The sequence below is a fragment of the Corvus hawaiiensis genome, chromosome 6 (assembly GCF_020740725.1).
Source record: "Corvus hawaiiensis isolate bCorHaw1 chromosome 6, bCorHaw1.pri.cur, whole genome shotgun sequence".
Taxonomy (NCBI): domain Eukaryota; kingdom Metazoa; phylum Chordata; class Aves; order Passeriformes; family Corvidae; genus Corvus; species Corvus hawaiiensis.
In genome coordinates, this window is record NC_063218.1 from 38,141,890 (window position 1) to 38,157,826 (window position 15,937).

At 43.4% G+C, this 15,937-nt stretch overlaps 1 protein-coding gene across 6 annotated transcripts in view; it reads right to left on the reverse strand.

Annotated features, from left to right (window-relative positions):
* MAPKBP1 (mitogen-activated protein kinase binding protein 1) overlaps nt 1-15,937 on the reverse strand; it is a 103,214-nt gene that overhangs the window by 63,666 nt on the left and 23,611 nt on the right. For all 6 annotated transcript variants that reach the window (XM_048306292.1, XM_048306293.1, XM_048306294.1 and 3 more), the window contains exon 3: nt 10,197-10,288. In XM_048306292.1, coding sequence (XP_048162249.1) covers nt 10,197-10,288 — 92 coding nt within the window. The remainder of the gene's footprint in view (nt 1-10,196; nt 10,289-15,937) is intronic.

A 15,937-nucleotide genomic window follows, 5' to 3' on the forward strand; every position in this document is an offset into this window, starting at 1 on the left:
TCTGAAAGGCAGCACAACGTGTCTTTGTGGGCTTTAACATCTTGAGGGATGGGTAGTGTGCGGTCTTGGGAGAAGAGTGTCCAAACTAGCACGGGTAAGGATTGGTGTACAACACAGCATCTTTCACATTATTCCTTTTTTTTCCCTTTTTTTTTAAATACAGTCATCTATTTAATACCCAACTCCTATTACCTATAGCTCTATAAGGGAGAAAATAGACAACTGTTACTTTTATTTTTAGAAAAAGGTGAAAGCTGAGAGAGAAATAAAGTGATTTTCTCTACCATCCAGTCCTGTCACAGACTAAAAATATAAAGAAAAAGAATCTATTCCCTATGCCCTACAATACACTGGCTCTTCCCCATTGCTGGCTGTTTTCAGGAAAGTCTTCCTGTCCTTTGGACAAACTCTCAGTATTATTCCAAATATAGAGCAACATAAAGAATACCAAACAACACACTTCTGGTCAGACCACACCTGATGTACTGCATCCAGGTCTGGAATCCTCAGGACAGGAAAGACATGGACCTGTTAGAGCAGGTCCAGAGAAGGATCACGAAAATGACTAGAGGACCTGAACGCCTCTCATGTGAGGACAGGCTGAGAGCTGAGCCTGGAGAAGAAAAGGCTCCAGGAGACCTTACTGTGGCTTTTCAATACTTAATAGCAACTTACAAGAAAGATGGGGACAAACTTTTTAGTAGGGCCTGTTGTAGTAGGAAATGGGGGGAATGGCTTTAAGCTAAAAGAGAATAGATTTAAATTAGAAAGTTTTTACCAAAAAAGTTATGTGGTGAAGCACTGGAACAGGTTGCCCAGAGCGGTGATAGATGAGCAAACAGTTGAAGATGCCCCTGTTCACTGCAGAGTGGGTTGGACTAGATGGCCTCTAAAGGTCCCTTTCCAACCCAAAGTCTGTGATTCTGTGATTTCCCTGCCCCCAACTCTGCAAGTTTGAAGGTGGGAATGGGAAAGAAGAATAGTTACCAGCTCACCTCTGAACTGAACTCAGTTTTCTGCTCACCTCAAAGCAGGATTCCCAGATCCTAGGAGACCCTCAGGCTGCTCTTTCGGGGGAAGACATCTGCCTCCTCTCATATATTCCCTTTCTCTACAGATTTTCTGTGAATAAATTTGTGAAACACTTCCCAAAATGTTTCATTTCAGTGGGACCATTCCCTTGAAAAATTCTCAATTCAATCTATCAAAAACCATCTGGTAAAACAAGTAAAGGCTTCCTGTTGTGGCTTTTAGGGGTTTGGTTGGGGTTGGTTGGGGATTTCTGGCTTGTGTTGTTTTGTTTTTATGAACAGCAACAAACTTTTACCAAGGGCTACCAGACTTCAACTTTGATTCATCCTTGAGTGTAGAGAGTGGGTACTGCCTGTCACAGGTCCTGGCACTGCAAAAGCTGCAAAAGGAGGCACAGATTGTGCTCCTTCTGGGACCGGGGGTTCTGTAGCCAGATGGGGATGCAGCAACACGTTCTTACACTGAGCTCAGCTGCAAAGTCCAGCTCCTACCAGGTGCCTGACAGAAAGGAGGAATTACAAAAGCATGGACGAGCACAGGCTGATCCCAGATAGACTGGGGTACACAAAGAAATTTTTGGGAGAAAGGGCTCATATCACATGGCTTCTCTTGAAAGACAGGGAATAAACAGATACATTGGTACCTGGAGCCTTGAAGGAGGATGCCATATCAGACTTATTGCTGATGCCAGATCCTCAAATAGTAACTGTAGGATAAAGCATCACATTACACCTCTATTTGTCCCAAGCTGTAGCGGCTGGCTACAGAACAGCAACCCACCCCCTTGTAACCTGAAGGCTGGATTAGCATATGGCACTCTGGACAAGTCCCCAGAAGTTCTGTGAACAGGAGAACAGCACTCTGTGTACAGCACAGCAGCAGCTTGTCTCAAAGGGACCTGGCAACACCAAACATCAGCACTGCCCTGACTAGTCTTTCAATACCAAGAGTGACACAACGTAAAAGTCACACAAGGTCTGAAGCCAAGCATTCCACAAGACTCCCGCTGTCCATCACAAGAGCCACTCCACAGCTGGCAAAGATGGCATTAACCAACTCCCCATCCAGCATCTGAGCTCTCAGACTCAGGGGCTCAGCTCCCAACACGTTCCCTCCAGCTGTCTGACAGCACCCCAGTGCTGCAGCCTTCAGTGCATGCAGCAGCACTTTCGGCAGACTTGACACAGTCTCCCTCAGGTTTAGTAAGAAGCTTTTCTGTCCAGCTATTTTGAGGTTTTGTCCTATTTTTCTCCCTTTTCTGCTGGGCAACAGGTTTGCTGCAGGTCTGAAGCTCCACAGCTAACTCATTATTTAAGATTCCACCAAATGCTATGTCCTCCGCTGGTTGTTGAAGCTAAAGAATTTTAATTAATTAGACAAGAGATCAAAAGCAGCCACACACACACACACCTGGGGACTGGCTGAAGAAAACTGCCTGGAAGTCAATTTGACAGGTTTGACTCCAATTCTGATAAAGACTTAAACCAGGGGAGTTTGCCCACAGCTCCAGGTGATTGCTAGTACTGTTTTGTTTGCTTATTCATCTTCTCTTCTGCCAAACCAAGCAAGATTACAGCTGAACTGATCAATACACAACTGTTCAGCAAACAATTCTACTTTTAAACTGTAGTTTTATTAGAGAGACGTCAATTAACTGTGGAAGAGTCTCCAGTACTCAAAAAAAGGGAGACCAAGAAAAAAACAATGTAGAAATTCCTGTCTAGCTGTTACGAACATGTGGAAACAGCTCACACAAGAAAGACTGCCCATACTCCAGCTGGCAGGACCTTTTCTGTCTGAAGTGCAGTGATGGGGATTCAGAACTGGATCCAGCTGCTACCTAGATTTGAAGAGGGCAATTGCTCCAGACTGCATGACTGTTACTTGTGAATGTCATGGGTCAACTGCAAGAGAGCAGGGGAGAGGCCATAGTCCCCTTAAACCCACCTGTGCAAATTAAACTCAGTTACAGTTATTTGGCCTGAGAATAAAGCACTGTTGCAAAGGATATCTTCATTCTTTGGTCCTGGGTGCAGACTTTACTCTCTTGCCAGAAACTAAGACTGCATCAGCCTTCTTCAGCCCAGCCTTCTTCTCTACAGCTACTTCTTCAGCTACACCCTCCCCTCCTCCTAATATACATTAATAATGGCAAGTAGTGAAAGGAAGTATGTTACATCTCAGGTCTTCATGCTTTCTATCCACTGGATATTTAAGACAGGGAGATGTGAGAGACAAAGTATCCCTGCTTATTTCTGAGAAATCTGCTATTGCTGAGGAAGGAAACGGAAGGAAGGACTTGGCTACTTTTTATCATCTTTTTGGACACATCTTTTTGAAACCCAGTGTTGCTCACTTTTGACACAGAAAATTTTGTTTGGTTTGGTTGTAATGGCCCAACTCAAACCAATCTGAAGTACAGATTCAAATTATGTTTAATGATCTCAGTTAAGGGGATTTTCTTATCTTCATCTCTGAGCCCATCACCACAATTATGCCAGCTGGAAAATCTCCCCAGATGGCATGTTAAGCACAGTAGCCTCACAGAAGAAATGTTTTAACAACACTCCAGGTTCCTGGGAGATGAGAAGGGAAAAGAGATCTAACTCTTGAAAGGCAACTGTCCTGTTTCAAAGAGAACAAAGCAAGCTGCCTCTGATGTGACCAAAGATGCTGAAATTTGCTTTGAACCATACACAAGAACTTTTCTTCATTTTATGGTAGGTTTCTACATCTTAACAACACCACGGGATTCTCCTTTAGAAAAAAAAAACATAAAAAGAAAGCACAGAAATTCTCTTTCAGAGCTTTGGGTAAGTAAACTTGAAGGAGGCAGCACCAGCAGAAGTGGATTTATCTACTGGCAAGCAGCTCAAGTATTTCAATATCCCTGTACCAATTCAGGCTGCATTTAGGATACAGCCCAATAGCACTAGCGTTTATACTAAGCAAAAACCAGTGAAGAACTATACCTGCACAGAGCAGTAGAGCTTTGCTCAAACTGCACATGTACCATGTACTGGCTCTATAAGGAAGTGGATTCCTTCTGTGCACCCACAGTTTTCTAAAGGCAACTACCATTATGGCACCCAAGCAATGTGATCAATCAATTAATAAAAACAGGCACTGAAATAAGGAATACTTGTTATCTTACAAATTAGGATTTCACTGTCCATGTCATCACCAATTTTAACCTGGCCACAATGGTCATAAGTCTTGCAAAGATCCCAGTTCAGAACAACATTCTGCCTCATTCACCATCAGTCACCTGTTAGATTTGCCTCTCACAATTTGTTACTGTAGCTCACTGACCAAAAACTTCCACTTTAAGGAAGAAAGAAGGAGCAAGGCAACATCATACCTGATAAAATTACTCAATGTTTATCCTAAATGTTATTCTTCCATTGTGGGTTATATACAGCTTAAGGTAAAGGGAAATTGTTCTAAGCTGATAATTTATTACCTCGTGCAGTAATCTATCTATATAATGATGGAAAATTATGACTAAAACTTTCCAAGAGACTCCACATGTGCATGGGCTGGAAACCACTCAGCCTTACAGCTTATCTACCAAAACTGGAAAGAGGTATTTGAGAGCAAACCAACAATCACTTCTGGAAAAGAAAAATCCTCATTCTTTCAGCTTCCAGAGGGATTTACCACTCAGCTATGTGAGAGAGCTACACATGTGTTGAGCTGGCTCCTGAACAGATTAAAACCAATTCACTCATTTCCTGTTCATCCCCTTCCTCCCTTTGCTGTGATAGAGACCATCATCACTGCCTGTCAGTGCAGGACCTGACAGCCAGGAGGAGTATGACTCAGAAGGGCTGACAGAGTTAAATGGCTTCCACTCCGTACTGCAAATCAGCTGAGGATGAGGGATGGAAGAGGGGAAGACACAGTGAAAAGAGATGGGACTGTGGCTGGATGTTGCTGCAGTGCAGCAGAGAGGCTGCTGCACTGACATCCAGCACAACTGCATAAATTGCTTAAAATAAAATTTGACCCAGACATCTGTGCAGTTTTCTGATTTGAACACTCATACAACTATTTACTTCTGAATATTACTTGTCCTCTCATAAAAAAAAAAAAAAACAACAAAACAAAACAACCAAGGTGATAAAACTGAAGAAGGAACAAGTCTAACTCTTCAATCAGATCATGCAGCAAGAAGCAGCAAGAAAAAGACTCAGTATCTTCATTTTAACTTTGATCATATAGCTCCATCTTCTATTGTCCCTCCCTTCCTATCTACAAATAAAGATGATTCATTCCGGAATAGGACAGAATACAGGCACATCCAAATCATGCGTTCAGCAAACATACTGTGCACACACACAGAGCTAGCCAGGGGCCTGTGCTCATCCTGGCCGCAGTAATTTCTGAGAGAAAGACAGAGAAACTCATTTTACTATGTCACAGAGAGAATTCTCTATATTAAACCCATATCTGCCTTTAGCAGGAGCTGCTGCATGCAAAGAGCTATGCAAGAGCTGAAAGGGGGAAAAAACAAAAGAATATGCAGGTTGAGATTGATGAACTCGGCACACGTGCTATGTATCAAATACCAGTCTTCCCAGCAAGGACCACTAAATGTGAAAAATCCTGAAATGTATCAGAGTGGCTCCAAATTGATGAGCAGAGCTACAGGGATGCTTAAGCTAACCAAAGCATAACAGCATAGTGTTTAAAAGACATTGCACACTAAAGGGACGAAGTGCTACATTCCCACTCCTCAGAAGAAAAAGCACAGGCTGCTTCCTCAAGCAGACAAGTGCCTCATCTGAAGATCAGGTTCCCAACCAGCTATCAGCATCAACTGAGAGCCAAGAAAAGAAGAACAATGAGAAGTAAAATAAATCAATCTGTCACATGAACCTACAAGGCTTAAAAATCAACAGTAAACAGAACACCAAAACCAAAACCAGATAAGCTGACTAAAGCTATCTCAGCAGCTGGTCTAGAATTTAAATTATAGACATTTCACACACCCTTTTTTTCCTTTTTTAATGTTAGTCATCCTCAGCCGATTGTCTTCGTTTTGTTTCTCTTCTTGTTTCTAGGAAACAGAGCCCCAACTAGCTACTGCAAAAAACCTCAAAAAAGAATAAACTGAGAGAAGAGCAGGGAAAATGCAAAGCAGGGGAATAGAAACAAAAAAAAGGACAAAGCATTGGTCCTGCCACATGAGGTAAAATATTTGGTACATTTCTGTGTTCCCCCCCCCAAGAACAGCTTTGTTACTGCAAAACACAAACAGAGATCAAATTAAGCTACTCTGGGTTTGTTTCACTTGACAGTATAAAAACAGGTGAGTGCAGGCAGCAGATGCAAGACCTTTGCAGACGATACAATTTTCTCTCATATGTTGTCTTATTTCCCAAGACAACAGCTTTACATCAAAGTGGTAGCCTGGAATATCTGCAGCACTCAGTGCCTTTAGCCCTTCACCGCTGACATGAAGAAAGGTCTCCTATAACACAAGGATCCCACAAAAACATACCAGGGTCAGCACAGATGCCATCACACACTGCCAGAGAGGGAGCCTCATGAGGGTCAAAGCACAGAAAGGATCATATGTGCAAAAGCCAGTGGGAAGAAAAGGAAAAAATAATGTAACACTCAGCTCTTTGGCACCACAGTGGAGTTGGAATAAGTTTGGTTGCATTGGGAATTGTTTCTTTCAGTTTAAGAAACGTCCCAAGAGATTCAGAAACTCCAGGAAAGTGAAAACTCAGAAAAAAATCACCTTTTTTTTTTTAAATTATTTTTTTAAATTATTTTTAAATTTTTTTAAAATTATTTTAGGCAAACCAGAGACCCAAACTAAGATTATGCTCAAAGAATGCCAAAGCTTTTTATGCACAAGTCCTCATTCACATAGTTGCTTTATACCTGATGTGGATGCCTGGGGCAACTGTTTTGATCTCAACCAAATCAATCTAGGTATGTTGAAAGTGTTCTTAGGAAAATACAGAGTTGTTACGTAAATTCAGCTTTTAGGGGTAGGACAGACTGGAGGAGCAAAGCACCTGCATGTCAGCATTGCAAAACCTCAGTACATGAGCAGTGGGATGGGGAAATCACTGGACCACAGTTGAGGATGACCAAGTTGCATGGACAGGTCATGAAACAACTGTGCATGAGCCATGCCCAGTCTGCTACATCGGACTCACGTAAGTAGTTTGGCATCCAGTAAATGCACAGTTCTGTCTGAACAACAGAACCCAGATTGTCACTGATAATCACTGTCACAGGGTCTGGTTGGAGCCTTGTCACTAGTGGTGTCCCCCAAGGTTCAGTACTGGGCCCAGTGTTGTTTAACTTGTTCATCAGTGACTTGGATGAAGGGGCAGAGGCCTCCTCAGCAAGTTTGCTGATGACACCAAGCTGGGAGGAGTGGCTGAGATTTCAGAGTACTGTGTTGCCCTTCAGAAGAACCTCAACAGGTTGGAGAGATGGGCAGGGAAGAACTGTCTGAAATCCAACAAAGGCAAATGCAGGGTCCTGCACCTGGGGAAGAACAACCCCAGGCACCAGCACAGGCTGAGGGCCGACCTGCTGGAGAGCAGCTCTGCCAGGAGAGACCTGCAGGTCCTGGTGGACAACAAGCTGTCCCTGAGCCAGCAGTGTCCATGTGGCCAAGAAGGCCAATGGTGTCCTGGGGTGCATTAGGAAGAGCATTGCCAGCAGGTGCAGGGAGGTGATTCTGCTCTACTCAGCCCTGGTGAGGAGGCCACATCTGGAGTGCTGTGTCCCATTCTGGGCTCCTCAGTACAAGAGAGACATGGAGCTCCTGGAGTGGGTCCAGTGGAGTGCAGTGAGGATGAATGGCCAACTGGAGCATCTATTTTGTGAGGAAGGACTGAGGGAGCTGGGCCTGTTCAGCCTTGAAAAGAGACAACTGAGAGGGGACTCATCGATGTCAATCAGTATCTGAAGGGAGGGTGTCAGAGGATGGAGCCAGGCTCTGCTCAGTTGTGCCAAGCAACAGGACAAGAGGCAACGGGCAGAAACGGATGCACAGGAAGTTCCACCTGAACATGGAGAAAGCTTCTTTACCGTGCAGGTGGCAATGCACTGGAACAGGTTGCCCAGAGAGGTTGTGGAATCTCCTTCACTGGAGATATTGAAGAACCATCTGGATATAATCCCATGCCATGTACACTAGGATGACCCTGCTTGAGCAGGGAGGTTGCACTAAATGACGCTCTGTGGTCCCTTCCAGCCCTACCCATTCTGTGAGTCTGTGTAATTCAAATAGAAACAAATATAAACAAAATGAAGCTAGTGTACCAGAAAGGTCAGGATTCTTCCAAATGAAGAGACATTCACTGGAAATCAGAATGGGGGGGGGGAAAAATCCCAAACTGAACAAGATGAAACTTGCATCAACTTAGTAAGGTCTGCATCAGTACCTCTCTCATGACTCCTTAACTAAAGCTCATTCTAGATTGTTAACTTGAGATTGTCTTGACTGCAGCAAATCACAACAGTATCACAAAACAGGCCAGCCATGGCACAAAAGCAGCAAGTCATATAAGCCATTAAACTTTTACAACACACATCTAATATACTCCTGCCCAGGCCATGAGATGTTACTACCAACAAGTAAGGACAGGAATTCCCCTGTAAAGCCCTAAGGAACCACATAACCTTTTAATTAGCCAAAAGAAACCCCAGGTGTACTCACACTTGATTAAATCAACATCAGGCATGCTCATCAAAGGACATTGCTATTAACAAAACTAACCTATCTTCAGCTATGCAAAGGCCCAAAATATCTGTTTACTGCACTCGTTTTCTTCTCTCTCTCCTTGCCAACTTCAAGTGTAAACATATTCAGTGTCAGAAAAGATGAAGAGGAAGAGGCAAAACACATTGGAATATATTTGCCTGACTCCAAAGAGTTCAAGCATAACGGATGCTGTTGAACACTGATGTGGACCTCAAATTGTCTACAGATTAATAGACTGTCCACTGACAGAAAAAGAGACAATAGGCAGAAATTAAAATATATGAAATTCCATTTGAACACTTAAGAAAAATAAAATTTTAAAAACCCTTTAATTTCATGTTTTTATTTTGTTTGTATTACTGTCAGAGTAGTTAAACACTGGAACATGATCCCCAGAGAGATTGTGGCATCTTCGTCTCTGGAGATACTCAAAAGCTGTCTGGCCATGGTCCTGGGCAACCTGCTAGAGGTGACCCTACTTGAGCATGAGGATTGGACTAGATGATCTCAGGAGGCTCCCCCAACCACAACGATGCTGTGATTTGGTGAACTAGGATTATCACCAGGACAGGCAAAAATTCTAGCCAGTTTCACTGACTCCATCTCTCATTTTAGCCACAAACACAGAATCTTTAAATATTGCTAGCACACTTCTTGTATCCTTGAAAACATCATCTACAATTGATGTGGAAGTTCTTTTCTTCTAATTCCAGCTTTCATATCTTAAGGGTATGTCCACACAATATGAGTTGGAGATAGTGCCCTTGGTCTTCCCTTTTAGCTTGCTGACCAGCAGAACAAACAAATTCGAAGGAGAGCCAAACTCATACTGATACATGCATTCCAGCAGACCTCTCCAGCCCTCACCTATGTCTCTATAGGTAGCTCTTTTGCTTTCCATCAAAGTCTCCTTCTAGATATCTCTATTTGAACTGAGACTACAGCTGACAGATGTGTTTCACTCCAAAGAACCCACATATAAGCAGGTTCAGGCTATAAGCCTGAAATCTCTCCTCATATTTGGCTGAGGAACATGTAAGTCACAAATTGCAGGGAATCTACAAGAAGGCTTTTGTCAATTCATTGAAAGCATCACTTGCTCCATTAGGTATTTATTGGATTGAGAATTGCACTGAGTTATGCTTACATTCATCACACTACAGAACACAGTGAAAAGTCCACAAAATGTATTTAGCTCCCAGCTTAGAGCAAGAGGAATGAGAGTAGTTCCATTAAAACTTGATAATGCAAACCCTTTCCCTTGCCAATTACGCTAACAGCGCTGAGTCTCATCATTCTCTGGTGTTTAAAGACCAGTAAACAGGCTTCCTATAGAAGATGATAGTGGAAACACCCTGAATCCTTATGTTAATGCATCAGTCGTGGTTTATTTTAGCTTTGAGGAATGTGGTTAGTGACTCACCCTGCTGGATAAGCAACGAGGCCAGTTCTGGGGTCACAGGCTAATCCTCTGCCTCCTGACACGGTTATGCCCAACACCTTCTCCAAAGTCACCTAGAACATACAAGAAAGAAAACAAGAAGTACCATGAAACGTGACTGTAGTTCAAATAGATCCATAACACAGATGCTGATGGTCTGGTTCTCACTGGTTCCCTGGTTCTTAGAAATCCACCAAGAAGCACTCAGGTACATAAGGTTGTTCCCATTCAACTTTCAATATAGGCATAGGCAAATACTGCTAGGGTACAGAGAAGGAGTTATCAACCCACTTATTACTTTCTCTCTGCCAGAGCATTGCAAACAGAGGATTGCAAGTAGCAGATAGTACTGTGAAAAGCTGGGATGCACATTCATTGACCATGGATTCCCATCCTCCCAGTAAGTGCAACATACCACTATCTCTGGATATCTCTAGAGATACCACAGTCTCTAGAGCTTGGCTCTTTCCTGAAAACTGTTTCCAAGTTGACCCATTCTCTTTGTTGCTTCCATCCAGTAGTGGGTTGTTCAGCTTGGCCCCAGTCTTGTTTTCCTAGGAACTAAATAGTCAGTTTTTCCTACAGTGCTTGAATTGGAAATCACAACTAGTGGTCGAGGGCATCTCTTGCCAGGAATCATGAGACAGAATGCCATAAACATTCCAAGCCTGTTGCATACCAATGACCCTTGCAAGAGACTGTTATCTAAAACGTCCCCACACTCCCCTCAGGCAAAGATATCAACTATTTTTAGGAAAAGAAAAGAAATGCAACTGGGAAGATCTACTTGGAAGATATAAAGACCTCTGTGGTAAGTAGCTGATAAAAGCAAAAAAACCAAAATGGGAAGGACGGGTGACAAAAGGACATGACACAACGTTTTGGGGAGCACTCCCTGGCATAGAAAGCATCAGAATTCAGTGATTACCCCAAAGCAAAAGGTTGCAGTGGGATTACACTGCACAAAACCTGGTTAGTGGCATGAAAGAACTCAGCCTCTGAGCACAAACCAGTTCTTAGCCCTGGGGCTATTTTGAGCGACACAAAATTATTCTCTTTCCTTTACATTTGCACAGCTTGATTTTATTTATTATATATTTGATGCATGCATTCCTCCTCAGTATTGCTGTCTGTGCCAAACTCAAGGATTTTACTGGGTCACAGTCTTCTGGTTTTAATTATCATCATCATCTAAGTTATATTTGGTTAAGGCCTTAGAGGCATGGACACAGCATAAGAAGCTACTATTGCAATAATTACTACTGTCTTTAATAGCTGCCCTGAAGACGAACATCTTGCATTTATACCAACGTGGTGCACAAAAGGCAGGGGCGGGGCAGGTTTCCCACGCCGCCCTGACCATACACCTTACCAGACCTGAGGAGTTCTGCTGCAGTGTGACACACAAGGTCTCACTAAGCTCATGGCTCAGGTTACTAGGTAAGGGGAGAGAAGTAACCCCACACAGAGAACCACATTGATTCAGCAGGTTAAGCAGGGCTGAGGTGCTGCCACTTAACGTGAGCCATCCATGCTTGCAGCTAGTTCAATTATGGCCCGCCTTCAAACCAGTGACATGGACAGTGGAAGATTTCATATTCCAATCCCTGGAACAACTTGGTCTTTTTTTCCCCTCTTATTAATAATCTACCCCAGATACTTTAAGACATTATGAGAAACCACCAAATTGTTCCCTTCTCTTGCAAATTGAGAATCTCTGAAAACATGGCTTTTACAAAACTCCACTGGATTTTTGTTAATTAAGAACATGCAATTAAAAATGCAGTTACAAATTGACCAATAAAGAAAGGAACTAGTTTTGTTTTAACTTAATATTGGAACAAAAATGCGGGGGTTGAGGAGAGGAGTGGGAAAGGCCAGGAGGATATCTACTCTTCCAGACTTGTTAACAATACTTCAAAACACATATCCTTTTAAAGCAGCCTCAAAAATGTACAGGAAGAACTCAGTGCTTCTGCTGCTGAGATTCTGGCTCATATCAGCAGTTCCCAGACTAGGAGAGGTTTAAATTCCTACAGAAAATACATTCTTGACAGCAAAGGAGGAAGTGGAAGAGACGTGTGCCATTCAAGTAGCTCCATCTACATAAGGCACCAATCTCTTGATGCTGTCAGCAAACATCAATTTAGCAATGCTGTGATTACACTGCTCAGCACAGGCTTTAGCTCCGTCTGGCTGTAATTGCCACTATCCGAAAAGGCACTGCTTGACCTTGGCTATGCAGATATTCAGCAGCAATTCAGCAACCTACTTTCACCAACAGGTATGTTTTTGCTCTGCAAGGACATTTATTGAGCCTCTCAGTGTGCAGTCTCACACCGCAGCTGAGCTGATCTTACAGCAGCCTGTCTTGGAGGAGACCGTTCCTTCCTCCCTCATCCTACTCAGCGCAGTGACACCCCCCGCCATTTCCCTCACTTCCGACAGCCCTGGCATGGCAATTATCTGTCCAGAAGACCAAACCAGCAGAAAACCATGTTCTACTTTTTGTTTTCTGTTTGACAGCCTGGGAAAAACCACAGGAAGCCCAAATTCAGGGAAAAAAACCAATACCCTTTCCCTAGCAACTGGATCAATCCAGCTGCACATCCAAAGCCCAATCTGACTCCTCCAAGTCTTTAAGAGGAAGAGAAACCAAACGGGAGCACTACCTGATTTGTCTTGACACTCTCACCTCACCATCACCAAAATGTCACCCTTACTCCAGCCTCCTCTCTCACTCTAGAGTCAGTGGAGGTCCCCTGCTGCTCTGCCAACAGATTTTTTGTGGCAATGCTAGGATGTGGAAAGTCTACCTTTCTCCTATGGTCAGCACACAGCTTGACATAAAAGGAGTAGCTCGTTCTTCCAGTCTAATTATTTTACTGTCAGTGAGTATCTTCTGGCCTCCAACAGATCATTTGCTCCTTTAGAAAAAGGCAACTGTCAAGGCCACACCTCTGGTATTGACAGACCTAGTGCCACAGAAGGAGATACCTGTCTCTAGACTAAAGACTCAGAACTAACTTTCTGAAAAGGCTTTCCCTCTTTTGTTCCTAGTCTTAACTTCAAAAACTTTCTAGTGTAAAGAACCTGAAAGGCAAACCCATAAAGCCTATCCAAAGGCAGCACCTCCACATAATAATACTCGAGTATTAAAACCAACTTGCATTGAAAAGGAGTGCGTATAAATTTAAAATGTGATCTTACAAGACTTGTGAGCTCTACTCCCATGAACCTGCCCACAATACACCACAGCTTTTTCCCCGTGACCAGCTTCCAGACTGGGTGACATAAGGGCAAGAGACAGTCAGCTTGTCACAAAACTTGAGAATGAAAAACATGTCAGAGAGAAAAAACAATAGGTAACAACATAGTATGAACTGGATTCTTCTCAATTTGCCAGCTAAAACAAACGAATGCTTAATATGGTTAATTAGGGCAAAAACACATCAACTTTAACTTCCTAATCTGGAATTAAGATTTGTCAGCAAAGGGCAGATCTGTTGATACAGGTCTGCTGTAATCCCACTTCTGAAGTTACCACTTACAACAAGGCAGGAACCCACTTCCTCCTGTGGTAAAGGCAGTCTCCCAGTCCTACACAGCCATAAACACTGCCATTCAGACAAGTCTCCCAAGTCGTACTTCAGCACACATCAGTCAGAAATGCATTATCTTGCACACCTTCCCAAGTCTGACACGAGCTGACCACAGGACCTGGAGAGTTCCCCTGCAGATCTGAGACACTGTTCATTACCAATAGCTCCTGTGTTTGCCCAGTTTGCATCCTACAGTTGTCAGACATGTCACTGCTTGCTCAGGCCTTCACAGGCAACTGATGGGCCACCTCAACACCCTCATCCAAACCTGGGAACAACTGCAAGACTAAACCTGTCATTTGTACCTAAATTAGAGGCAGGAGAGGAGGCTGACTAGCTGCATTTGTTTCTTCATCTTGAGGCTTCTATTAATAGCATTTGGCACTTTCAGTCAAGGTTCTCTGTGTGACTTGCAAGAGTTACTGAATTGATCCATACACAAGAAACACTTCTGCAGCTCATTTTGCACTGCCACTATGCTATCTGGAACCATCCCATCTCCATTCCTTTAAGGTCAACTTTTATTCGAATTTCAAGACTCAATACACACTTAGGCATCAAAATCTGTGCAGCTAACACTTGTCTTGCAAAATCTGATATTCAGCCATTTTAGAGGCTTAAATCTAAATTTGGTTACTTGGAACTGCACAAATGTGTAAAGAAATTTTAGCACCTAAGCAGATCCCTTACCCTGTTCCTTCCACATCAAATTCCAACAGATAGGTAGGACCAAACCAGCAGAGTCCTGAATTGCAGGACTCAAGGTACCAACAGGTATTCACGGCAGCTGGGCCTTTCCAGAAAGAGGGGTCTCACTGCAGCCCAATCCCACCTGGAAGTCAAAGGGCATATCAGAGCAGCCCTTGCTTCTATCAGGCACAGTCCCACACAGCACATGGGGAAAGCCCATGCCTGCAGGAAAAAGCCATGCCATCGCTGCCTTCCTACTGAGGTGCAGATAATCATTTTGGAAAGACTGATCTAAACAGCCTTTGCCAGCCTCATTTGACTTTTCTGAAAACTCAATGTCTGACCAGCTGCTCCCAGGTCTCAGAGTGAGTTTTGTACTTGCGTGAGCTCTTTCTGTTGTTTTGAGGAAGTTACCACAAACAGTTGCTTCCATATGCTGTAAGGACAACACAGAAATCCTTGAAGGATCAACCCAACTTCACCCCCCCGCAAACACTTTCCTCTTTCCCATCATTTGCATTCTTTCGGGACCATCTACACTTGCAAAGCCATGCAGGGATACAGGAGACAAACTGAGGCCTGCACATCCAGCCAGGATGCTGTTAGAAAGCAGTAGTAAACACACCCAGCACAGCAATAATTTCCACCAGAACGGGTGCCAAAAGGGACAACCCAGTCACACTGACAGTCCTGCCTGACCTGTCACAGGTGCTCTGCCTACAGCTGCACTGCTTTACTACTGAACCACTGCTGCTGGGTAGGAGCTCCTGTATCTGTGCCTGTTTGCACACCAGCAGATTTCTGTGGTCTACCTTCATCTTAAAGAAAGAGAGTAAAAGAAATTTTCAAGAGAAAGCCATCTTTAACACCAGGCATCCCTCAAGGAGTCTTGACTGTAGGCTGAATAATGCTGCTACCCACCTCATCATTCTCCCCAGACCAGCAAAAGACTAAGCAGGAGTTGAACAGTATTTCAGCCCCTCATCCCCATACTCATAAGCTAAAGAAATTAGAGTTTTCTGACTTGGTTATCTCACCTCCTGCCTTCTTACAGTATCTTCATTCTCTTTCGGGCCCAAAATCTCATCATTCACTACAAGCACAATTTATTTAAACATGGAAATAAAAAAGCAAAGCATTTGAGAGGATTTGTGCTACTCTCCAGCACTCAAAATGACAACCAAGGGGAGAAAACTGATGTTACTGTACAGGGCTGCCCACACGCCCCAGTAACTACAACATTAGGCAGGAGGCTACAGCCTGAGAAAACCATGTCCAGCAAGCAGATATGTCTGTTCCAGACTTCACAAGATCAGCCACCTTGGATCAGAGACCAATATCTAGCCCTGGTTTCTTTTTCCATTTGCAGCCAAAAACACAGGAAGAATGGTATAAAGAAATGTATGGATAAAGTTTAAGAACAGGGAAAAT